The 12923-nt window shown below is 33.8% G+C and overlaps 1 protein-coding gene across 5 annotated transcripts in view; it reads right to left on the bottom strand.

Moving 5' to 3' along the window:
- Positions 1-12072, bottom strand: part of LOC143232112 (protein CBFA2T1-like) — a 44602-nt gene extending 32530 nt beyond the window's left edge. For 2 of the 5 annotated variants that reach the window (XM_076467192.1, XM_076467193.1), the window contains exon 1: positions 11500-12072. In XM_076467192.1, the coding sequence (XP_076323307.1) occupies positions 11500-11578 (79 nt within the window). In that variant the 5' untranslated portion in view covers positions 11579-12072. Of the gene's footprint in view, positions 1-7810; positions 8019-11499 lie in introns of those variants that run through there. The other 3 variants (XM_076467196.1, XM_076467194.1, XM_076467195.1) reach the window with 3 other exon arrangements.
- Between the last annotated feature and the right edge of the window lie 851 nt (positions 12073-12923).

The raw sequence follows: 12923 nt of genomic DNA, 5'->3' as shown, positions 1-12923 counted from the left end.
CCAATATTTTAAAATAGCAGAGTGTAATGAGAAATCTTAAACAAGATATGCATGATGTTACCAGTTGATTTTCAATAAATAGAAAAGATAACACGTGATTTTCAGACTAAAGAGTAATAAAGAAATGGATTAATAATTTTTCTTAAATTATTCAGAATTTTATTCACTGGTTCTAATAAATTTCACGAGATACCTGAATAATCTATTGATTATTTTCTGAGATTTTAACTTGTTTCTGAAAAAAGACATTATTAACTGACATTTCGCTTGAATCTTATGGCTTATAATGGCTTCCAGTAACAGGTATTTAACAAAAAAAAAAAAGGTATTTAGGGAACTTAAATACTAAGCTCTTAGGGATGAATAGACTCGCATCATTATCTTATTGTGTCTGTTTTCATTTTACGGATAGTCTTAGAACAGTCACCTTGTACATTACAAAACTAGTATTACTCGTCAATAGTTACGGCATAGTTTCAAGTTGGTTTTTGCAAAACTGAAACTGAGAGAGTTCGAAGATTTTGGTGGCCATTTAGTGAATTCTAGCATCACTAAACACTTGGTTTTCGTCACGAAGTTTTTCATGCAAAACTCACATAAGCATCTCTAATCTACGATGCTTCATCGACACTTTTATAACACCTTTAACATATACATAATACATACTGTAAAAAAGTGTATAGTTTCTTAAGTCTGCCACATAACAAACATTATTTATGGTAAATTTGTAATTGCAGTATGAAATTTAAATTTTCAAATGTAAACAACACGTTTACAACTAGAGGTCGTCAAACAATACTTAATATATGTTAAAAACAAAAAAAATTTGGCAAGCACAAGTGAACCATTCATATGACATGGGAAAGGTGGGATTGAGTAGTTGATTTTAACTTTGGTGCCACTTTCTGTCTTGATCTATCTGTAATTTTAAGTTGAACTGCCTGGAAATATAATACATTTCATCAATGAAGCGTCTCACGGAGGCGAACAACCATTAGCGACCACCATCACAAACTCTGATAGCAAGTTATTTATCAAATATTTGGACGTCCTTACTCGATTCATTATTTCACGTTTTTCAAATAATTTTGTTTAGAATTTATTTCTTTTTACAGATAAAATACTTAGCTTCTTACTGCTTCAAAACAAAAAGCTTATGATAAGTTAATTACATTATTATTTATCTTTGTAAATGCCTGTTATCATTTTCATCTAACTATCTCACCATTCCCAGTATTATTTAGATATCCATTTTTTTTATAATCTGTTTTTCTCATGATTTTTTAGTTAAATACTATTACGCAATACTAAAGTATATTAAAAATTTGCTTTCTATTGTTCTCTTTTTTTTACAAATAAATAGATTTCTCTTATCCATGAAAGGATTAATTTAAACCAGTCTACAATTGTTGTCTTTCTCATACTAGTATAATTTAATATAGATAAAAGAATTAAGTTAATGTTATATATATATTACGTCATTAAAACAACGTATATATAGTTACGACAGCATATAATATTTTGTTTGTTTGTTTTTGAATTTTGCGTAAAGCTATTCGAGGGCTATCTGCGCTAGCCGTCCCTAATATAGCAGTGTAAGACTAGAGAAAAGACAGCTAGTCATCACCACCCACCGTCAACTCTGGGGCTACTCTTTTACCAACGAATAGTGGGATTGACCGTTATATTATAACTCTCCCACAGCTGAAAAGGCGAGCATATTTGGCGTGACGGGGATGCGAACCCACGACCCTCAAATTACGAGTGACACGCCTTAACCCACCTGGCCATGCTGGGCCGCATATAAGATTATTAACACACAAAATCCAACTCAATTCAAATTGTATTCACTGAAGAAAGTATTACTCCCCGTCCAAGTGAAGGATAAAATACTTCTATAGACTCTTAAGTTTCAGCAGTGTACGTACAGTTATTTTATTCTAACTTCTTTTTAGGTATAAAACGGTGGTAAAGTTCTATTTTAATGTCTGATAATATTTTGCTCTATAACGCTATTTGACAAACTAAGTTATCATTTCAATACAAATCACTACAAAAAAAAAATCTGTATTCTTCAATAGCATCTGAAACCAAACGAGACGCAAGCGAATTATTTTTACTCCGACGACGTTAATAAAACTTAAACTGAAATTTACGTAAATGGCTTGTTAAAGAAAACGAAAATTAATCTAAACAATTAAATAACTATTAAAGATTCAGTACCTCCTGCAATAAACTATAAGTATTTCATGAAGTGAAAAGAACGCAAAACAAGTTTCTCGAGTCTGGAATTGGTTAGAGATGTCTTTCGCCACAACCATAGCATTGCATCAATTTACGTAATTATGTAAAGTTATATATTAAGTATCGATCGCTTTATAAATTATAAACACGAGTTTTTAGAAATGAAATGCCTCGAAGTAAAGTTATGACAGATTTATTAATGTATATATTTCATCTTTATTACACGAAATCACGAAATTTTAAAAGCCAAGTTTAATTTTTCGTGCCTTGATTTATATTAACTCCTTCCCCTAAAGAAACAACACATACACACAATGGGACTATTTTTTAGATGTTTATTGAATCAAACGTTTCGTGTAACTCGCATGTGATTAATGTCGGTTTGGTGATACAGCTTAAATTATACATCAGAAGTTTTATCTGCAAATCATGACATCTGGAGCACAGTAAATCTTGTGGTATTGCTACATTCTGTTTCTATTCATATTTTTACCTATATGTTGCTTCAGACGGATGAGTGCATTCGAACTTTCCGCCATCTGCGACCAAGGAACATACAGCCAATCGCAATTCAAATTTATTTTATTACCAGCCAATCAATAACAGCTGGAAAACAGCTGTCTTCAATCAATCGTTTGACAGCCAACCCATTGTTTGATGATACGACGCAGGGGGCATCTGGTGAGAGGAGGGTTTCCGATACAACTAAGGCGGCTGATTGAGAGAAGGGGGGTTCCGATACAACTAAGGCGGCTGAATGTATTCCACATTCTCTCACCTTTCAGTTTACTCTCACTTTTCGAGTCCTACGGCTGTCAGTAAGCACATTCAAAACCCTTTTAGACAAATTATCAAAGAACCTTTTCGTTCTCCCAGACACCCGTACATTGACCCTCTTTGCCCGGAAGAAGAGTAAAACGCTGCGGTCTGTTGGCCTGTGTTCTGTATACCATGGTCTTTAGACAAACACTATGAACTAGTGAGTATAGTAACAATAATGGATCAGCTGGTCTAACAAAACGGCACTTTTTTGTGTGTTGGTGTTTGTTTTATGGTAAACTACTATTTGTAAATATTTTTCAAGTTCAAACCAAAAACTTAGGTGAAAGCTAAATATGCAGCTGAAATTCATGATTAAGGAATAAGAAAGTTTCATCAACAAATCATTGGTAAATTAATTTATAGACATCTATAATAGTAATTTACATAGTTGACGCTGTAAAGTGTTTTGCACATTGACATTTTTCTTATAGATAAAAAACAACATGAAATTACGCCACTTTTTGCTTGTTTTTAATTTTTAAGCGAGCCACCGGTTGAGCTCTGCATCCTCATTCTGGCTCAACCATACGACGATTTCAAAAATAACTTACTATTAGGACTTATAAACGTGGTGTGTCCTTTAGTGCTTTTTTCCCCTTAACTACTTATCGTGTTACGAATTTCAAAAAACACTTTTTCATAAACGCACAGACTGTATTTATATCTTTTAGGTTTATATAGTATAATTTCTAACTAGAGGGCGATTGTTTTGATTTAGTGTTGTTATCCACATAAAGCTTCATGTCAAACTGTTTTATTATTTAAAGAAATATATTTTAAACAAAATTACATAGTCATTTTTGAATTAAATTTTACACCGAAACTATTTTTTATGGCCAATAAAATTTTAATATTCAAAGACTTATTATTATAATTTGTGATTTATGTCATTGTGATACAAGTCTTTAAAAAGCGCTCTTTCAACCACTGTGTAAGTAAAATAATGAAAACATTGGTATTACGTTGTGACAAGCATGCATTCACCATAAACGAGAAAAACCAAACTAGTTCTTCAGTAGCGATTAGCGACAGTGATGTTTTTTTGCAATGCCAGAAAGGCTCGGCATGGCCAAGCGCGTTAAGGCGTGCGACTCATAATCTGAGGGTCGCGGGTTCGCATCCCCGTCGCACCAAACATGCTCGCCCTCTCAGCCGTGGGGGCGTTATAATGTTACGGTCAATCCCACTATTCGTTAGTAAAAGAGTAGCCCAAGTGTTGGCGGTGGGTGGTGATGACTAGCTGCCTTCCCTCTAGTCTTACACTGCTAAATTAGGGACGGCCAGCACAGATAGCCCTCGAGTAGCTTTGTGCGAAATTCAAAAACAAACAAACAAACAATGCAATGCCAGAACAATTTATAGGGTTTGAAATTCATTGTAAATAACCGTCATATTTGAAATTCTTGTGCTACAACCAATCAGTAGCGTAGCAAATAGGGTTGGATATTAGTTCATGGCTAGACTCTGAAGATAGAAGTCAAAGTTGTGTATCAACTTGCGAATTAATCTAGATTTAGTGACTTTAAAGCTCGAGTATACATAAAGTTTGGACTGCAAGAGAAACCAGTCTATTTAGTCTGTATATAAACTTCATTCCCTATTCGCACAGCTTATTTTAGCAATATAGAAAAAAATTCAACATGATTTATGGATAGCCCCTCTATATGTAGAGTAGTCTTTGAAATATAAAAAAGTATTTGAACAAAAATTTAAATCTCTTTATTGAACTATTGTGCAATACAGATAATTTTCAGTATCTAATGGTGTTTCAACAGTACCGATTACTGACAATAACATCTCTGATATTCAAATCAATATATACGAATATTACAAGTGATTATTCTGCTTACAGTCTAAAGCCTAAGTTTCAGAATTTACCCAATTTTTATGAACTAGTAGGCTTCTAATTAGAATAAGAAAAATAAGACCACAAGCAATGAGAATCTGGCTGAAACTAAACATGAGATAAATCAGATCAGATAAAGACTACGATAACAAGTTGAACGTTTAATGCATTACAGATCATCTTGTCCAGATTTTGATTGCGATAAGAAGTTAAGGTCCTGCACAACTCCAGATTATTGATATGAACACATGAGAATACTTGTTTTAGCCTATTGTCGATAATGAAACAGAAATGTAAAATGATCAAAGCCTGAACAAACAGTGTTAAATTAGGTAGTTCAGCCAACCTCAAAATAAGACCACTACAACACCAGGACAAACGCATATCGTTCATATAAATATGCATAATATGTATACAATACAGAAAAAATGTATCTTTAAGCACATTTTGTAAGTTCATTGGCTATAACACTACATGCCTATCTATTTTGTACCATAATAGAAAGGACTGTAAGTTATAAACTTCACCTGCATTATTAGTACAGTGACCATAATACGAATTCCTCTAAGGAATATTTTATACTGTAAATCTTGCTTTACCTAACTAATTAAATAGAATGTTCTTTTTAAACAACCTTGGTCAGGTTTAAGATGGTTTGTGGTCAAGAAAAAAGACTTGAGTTCATAGTTAAACATAAATGATGCTGAGTTACAAGTAATGTTGTTTGGTTCTCTTTGTCTGATAAGCAAAGTGGTAAATAAGCCAAAAATAATGCATTTTTTTTAAGTACCATTGTGTGTTTCATAAGGTCTGAATTGTTATAAGAAATTTTCGGTAATTTAAAATCTCTAATCCTTTTTTTTTTTTTTACGCATGTCACATGAGTTCTTTGAACCGAACATGTTAGGGGACGAACTATAGCTGTGCAGCTGTCAGCACACATCTCCATCATCTCTCCCCTCCAGTTTTAGTCGTAATTTTCTTAAAGGAATGTGTCAGAGCTTCTCTGGACGTATATGAAACGTTGTGAAGCTGTAAATTAAAGTATGTACCAGCTTTTTAAAACTCAGAATGTTCTAAAACATATTAATTACAAAACGCAACATCATTAGTTGTTTATTGTTATTTGTATTAAGCACGAAAGGCTTGCTCTTTTCATCAGTGGTGAGACAACATCTTTAGTTGTTGTTTATTGTTATTTGTATTAAGCACAAGAGGCTTGCTCTTTTCACCACTGGTTGGACAACATCTTTAATTCAACAATGAAGCATGCCGTTTCTAAGCACTGAAGATGTGGTAAAGTTTGGGCTTTAATGGAATATCTCGTCCGTGGTATTTCTAATGTGATACGACGTTTCAGACAAAGTAAAAAAGTCGAAACGTCGTCCAAATGTAAAACAGGCAGAAGGAGTTCACGAAGTCAAAACTATTCAACAAAACATATCGTATATCCTAACGGTCAATCTAACTTCCAGTTTTTTTTTACTTGATTAACAAAATGCGTTGCGAACAATAAATGAAGAAGTAACAAAGCCATTGTTGTTGTAGAAAAGCCGAGAATGAAATATTTATAAATATCAAATACATTGTTATCTGTTTGGAAAGCACCAAAAAATACAGAGTAGGAAAACGTTTCTTTAGATGCCACTTAAGATTGTTTGTGTGTTTGAATTTCGCACAAAGCTACTTGAGGGCAATCTGTACTAGCCGTCCCTAATTTAGTAGTGTAAGACTAGAGAAAAGACAGCTAGACATCACCACCCACTGCCAATTCTTGGGTTACTCTTTTACCAACGAATAGTGGGATTGAACGTCACATTATAACGCCCCCACGGCTAAAAGGGCGAGCATGTTTGGTGCGACCGGGATTCGAACCCACAACCCTCTGATTACGAGTCACACGCCTTAACTCACCTTGCCATTCCGGGACACCAGTGAAGATGTTTAAGCGAAAAAGTAACAGATATAAATAACGAAAGATGTAAGGGTTTATAACTGGAACGAATGTGCATATCAAAAGGAAAGATCCTCAAAAGTAGCTATAAAGAGTAATAATCATAAATAAAAGTAAACTCGCTAACATTTGCTTCTTTCTTGGAAGTTCTACGACAAGAAAGAGTCTATGGTTCATAAAGTTGTCATGTCATCTGCAGATGCAGTTTCTCAAACAATGGGAATTGTGCCCCAAACCCCAAAGCTGTCAAACCCCAAACGTCTTGAAGCTATGAACAATGACTTGCTACTGACACTGCATTTGACAGCCACATCTCACTCAATGAGCCCTGAAAGTCGACTTTTCACCGCCCAAGCCCCCACCACGGAATCATATACTCATAATCTCCAATATACACGAGTTTTGCTTTCCTTTGCTGCCAATTGCACCTGACCACGCAAGGCTTCTTTAAGCCTCTTTTATTCCACCCTATCAATATCATGACCCATATAAACACTTCTAATGTCAAATTTCTTTGAAGGTATTCTGGTAATTGCAATTGAATTTTATCTCAGTACTCTGAATATTGATTAATGATTTGTTAGTTGTGCAAAACGCATCATGAAGAACTAGTAAATGACTAATACGTTGTTTAAGACACAATTAATGTAATCTAACTGCAATTTCAGTTGAATAGTATATGAATTGTCACTAAAAACGTATTATTACGAGTTCTTTGTTTATTCACAGCTAGGTAAAACATTAAAACTATTCATATCTGTTACAAACCAGAATCATTACCAATAAAGTTAAAAGGAACATATCACTAACGTACTTGTAACTTCGCAATGCAAGTTTTGTTATCATGAGAAAATAAATATCGTTATAAACGCCATCATTATATATACTGTGCTTAGAAAACGGCAGAACATCCAAGTGCTTAGAAACAAGTAAAAAATACTTACTTTACGTTATAGGTGGTTTATTAGGAATAATCTTTCGCTGACGTTCGATCTTTGCTAGCCTAAAATTTTATTTTATATGCTACTCTTATTTCTCTAGTCGCCGGGAGTTTACACGGAAACAGTGTTTTATCGTATGCTACACTCACATTGCAGAGCTCCACGTTCGCTCGTGGCGGTTCCCTCTTGCAACTTGGTCTCAAGAAGCGCGCGCCTACTTACTCTTTACCTACCCTAAACGCACCTCGAAGTGTGCGCGCGCTTGTACGAAGACTTTCACCAATCACAACCTTTGTAAAGCGTTCAATACCTTCAGCAGAACACATGATTGTTGTAACAGATTGTAAGTTTTGGTTGCCGAGAAAATCGAGTTTTTGCTGTTTTTTTTCTTCCTAATTCTGGTTGAAAGTTATTGACAAAATATTTGAGAGTCCCTCAAAAGATTGAAAAATATAAACAATAACTGTTTTGTACGATTGATTTGTTTAGAAATTTGTAGTCACGATTGATTCCACACCTCAGCTCCCAAATTGAAGGTTGAAATGTGTACTAATTCATTGTTTAATGTTTACTATAGCGGGACACAGCTTGATACAGAAGTCAAAAAAGAAACCATGCTCTCATGTTGTTTGTGTTCCGTGCAATAAAAAATGCACAGATATATATGTATATTTTCTCAATAACTGTAAGCTGATATCACAACTAAATATATGCCAGTTGTTCATTTCGGTTTTTTTTATTTGTTGTATACCGAAGTAATCGTATGTTTTACAAACGGCTAAATAGAGAAATAATAAAAAAAAACACATATTAAATAAAAAGAAAACAAGTCCTCTATAAGAGTGTTTCTTATGAAGGATGAAAGTCATACCTGTTCATTACCAAGAAATGCAATAACTTATCATGCGTGTTTTTCATTGCATTTAAACATAAAAAGTTAGATTTCATTCTCATTTATTCGATGTTGATTTAATATTTTATTATTGATTGAAAACTCCAATGAGGTTTATTATATTTTCAATTGTAGGAACTTTATGAATAAAACTTCTGTTTTATTCAATCAAATGAACCTTTTGACAGTTATAATAGCCACATCTCTAACATATATTGTCACTACACATGGATATACATTTGAGCGATTACGTTTTGTTATTGATAGCGGATAAAACATGAATCTTTCACTAGCCTGACTGTGTGTTTTATGATTTTCTTATAATAGAGAGTTTTGACTCAGAACGGCAAAGTTAAAGCTACTATTTTTGTAACTTTTGCTATGATTTACTTGGAATTGGTTTTAAGTGTTGAAAATAAGTCATGATTGTTCAATCATTAATTACTTCTGATGAAACGCAATTCAATTATATAGAGCTTAATTAAAACCTTAAAAGTCCTTCCGTAAGTTGCAAGATGAGTAACATTATAAATTATACCATGTAATCCTTAGAAAAAATACTCTCAAATTCTGAGACAATAATAATGGTGTATGTCGAAGAGAAAAATTAAGTTTCAACCTTGAACATTATTAATAAATATCTTCTATAAAAAAATGATATATTGCACAAGACGTAAATTCGTTATTGTTTTTATTATATAATACAAGCTACATCTTGAGAAAATACTAAAATTAACACTTTTTACTGCTTAGTTTTAAATGCTGCAAGTTTGGCACATATTGCAGTTGCAAGTATTCTGTTTGTATCCCTATACAATGCTTTCTGTTTTTTTTCATAGGTTTCACTTCTTTTCTATCGATACATTTCCCTCAACTTGAAAAATAACACCTTTGATTAGTTACTGTGGCCCTCCAAAGGTTTCTTCATTGTCAGATGACAGGATTTGGATTCCAGAAGTGTACCATATAAGCTTTCTGTGTAAACAAAGACCTTGCACGCCAAGAAGGTATGACTAGCATACTACAAATCCGCGTGAGAAACAAGAAACGTTTCTATTATGTGTTGGCATTTCCATCGCTTTTTCGAGGATCTACAGGGAAACACAATTCTAGTTTTATTGAAACTAAGTCAATACTCTATCAGCAAAGAATTTGTCATGTCAAAGTACGTTGATGAGTCGTGTCAACAAACCCATATGTCACGACACTGGACAATTGATTTAAAGTTACAAACTATTGCGCACCTATCTAAGAGGTCTGGCTTACGATCATAAACCTCAGTCGATATTCAATTTATCAACTTTATAGCAAACACACTTTTAGTCTTCACGTTCACACTTTCGACGTAGTTTCAAAATCTATAAGTTATTTCTACTGGTTTTTCGTCTAGTAGTACTTAAAAAAGCACGAGTTCTTGTATGGTAATCGCACGTGTCAAGTACAGAAATTGTTTTTTTTAAATAATAATTTAAATAATTTGTTATTTAAATAATAATTGTTTGCTTGATTGTTTTTTTCTAATTTTGCGCAAAACTACAGGAGGGTTATCTGCGTTAACCTTCCTTAATTTAGCAGTGTAAGACTATAGGAAAGGCAGCAAGTTACCACTAACCACCACCAACTCTTGGGCTACTCTTTTACCAACGAATAGTGGAATTGACCCAAGGCTGAAAGGGAGACCATGTTTGATGCGATAGGGAATCAAACCTACGACCGTCATATTACGTGTAGAAAGCCCCAACCACCTGGCTATGCCGGGCCGAAATGATAATTAATAATAATTAATATTTTTTGTTAATGTCTCCTAATTTGCACACCTTTGGAGTTTAAAAATAAAGTTTTTATTTGCAAGAACACTATTTTTTTTCTTTGAGAGAGGATGTAAATTAAATTATGTGAAGGATATGCATCCCTACACGAAAGAAATGTCATGTATATGTGCGTGCGTGTATATATGTTTATGAAGATAACCCAACGTACAGTCAAAACGATATTTTAACATTTTAAAGGATAGTGAACGTAACAATTATATGTCTTTGCTTTTGATAGTACTATAAAGTAACTTTTCAAACAACACATACACATGAAAGACAGTCAAATAAAACAATGGCCAAGACTACGATGTGGGACCCACACAATGATTCGAAAGTATAAATGAGATGACCTGGAATATTCAAATTCACGCTGAAAGGAATATTATAGTAATAAATATTTTGTGATTCTAGAATTACAGAATATAATTATCAACTATTTATTCAACCAATTCTCAACAATCAGATGAAAAATAAATTACTGGAAACTTTAGACATGACGTGAGATTACTATAGACATGACATTAACTGTTTATAAGTTTCTATTTTTGTGTGAAATTCGAATATTTTTGTTTATAACGTGCAGTATGATAACTACATGTTTATAGGCAATTAAACTAAATGTTAAGTATTAAAATATCACTTCGTCTATAAGAGTGTGCTAATTTTTAACAGAAGCAAATAAATTATCATAAAGTAAAAAGACTTACTATGCTTCTACACAGAAACTGTTAACGAGTTTTTTAATATTTTAAATGTTTTATAATGTTAATAATATTTTATTATTTAGACATTAAAAGTTTACGAGATTCATACTTTGGTTGCTAGTAGTAATAGCGAAATTTTAAAATTTAGAACAGGTTGAAAAATTACAAAACTAATCATATTGTGATAAATAAAGGCTGGATTAAAGGTTACTCAGATTCTGATCTCAGATTGTAGCTTAGAAATGTATATTTTATTTCTGAAATACTGAAACTGCTGCTTACCATGATGAGGAACCCGCGAATAAGCCATACCATATGAACAGTAAGGGAAGGTGTCGTTATGAAGCAAAAGAGAATTCATCAGAAGACAGATTTACTGGAAAAAGTACACAAAATGAAATATAAAAACAAGATGCGCATGAAAGACATCTAGTCTAAGTTTGTTCTACCACTAAATTTCCATTTAGTGAGACTTTACAACACCCGTACTTTGAAAATTCACAGCTTTCCTCTGTCTTATACGGAGCTCAAATGCTACTAGCAGAATACTAAATATGAACACAGCGCCGTCACATTCAACTCAATATACGAGTTCACGAGGTTGATAGGCTGTCTTCCTATAAGGCAGATGCTTTCCGGACAACACACAAGTTCACACATGTACACACACATACACAAGAGAATTAAGGGACGATGGACTGCATGGCGGCCCGTTTACGTCACCTCTTTGCACGCGACAATGATGTCACTCAGTAGTCACACGTGTTGGAAGGACCCAAATAAACGGTTATCCTGGACGAAACGAGTAAAAGACAAAATAGCAGATCCTGGGAGAAAAGCACACCTGCACCGTCTGCAGCCAAACCAGCTGCACGGCTTAGGGGAAAAGGGGAGCCACGTGCCACAAAGGTGCCTTGACGTACATGCCACGTGCTACTAGTGTTGGCCAACCTCAAAAGCTAGCCATCTGGCTGAAACAAAATTGCTCGTGGGGCGGATATTACCTGGGTGTCCTCTGGGACAGAGATGGGGAATTATATTTCTAAAACTCAATGCGAATGCTTGGTATATGTTAAAGCATAACTGCTGTGTAAATGTTGACATTGTGGTTTTAACTCCATCAGTGGGGACACATAGTTAGGAAAGCGGTTTAACAGTGGGGAATCAAATGTTCTATGCTGGGATAAAAGGAAAATACACAATTAGCATTCGTTGACATAAGTAAAAATTAGTCTAATTAGGGAAAGGAACAGTAGGATACGGCAAGTGCTGTCTCTTGAATATAACAAAGCATCTAGCACGTTCTCTAGATATATAAACAAACTTGCTAAACTTACAGTGTGTCAATTTTTTTTATAGTATAAATATACAAACAGACAATGTTTCAGGAAGTGTAAAATCATTTGAAAAACTTTGTAAGCGAAATGCGGTGTTATGCAGTAAGTACCTTTCAAGCAAAAGAAATAAAAAGGAAAAATATTATATACGTAAATACGTAGATTTGGTTGCAAGAATCAAGCAGCCTAAGTACATATTTTTACTATCAACTTTTCATGATGTTGTTCTACAGATGAAAATATACCCAATTATGCAAAGCCTTCAGACTAGTAAAGCGTAAATAGATAGTAAACAAAGTGAATATTCAGAAAGTCACGCACTGGATATTAATTTTTATCCACTTATTCTGGTATGCCATCACGTTTCAA

This window comes from Tachypleus tridentatus, chromosome 11 (genome assembly GCF_004210375.1).
Source record: "Tachypleus tridentatus isolate NWPU-2018 chromosome 11, ASM421037v1, whole genome shotgun sequence".
NCBI classification, from domain to species: Eukaryota; Metazoa; Arthropoda; class Merostomata; order Xiphosura; family Limulidae; genus Tachypleus; species Tachypleus tridentatus.
This window is presented reverse-complemented; position numbering and strand designations above follow the sequence as displayed.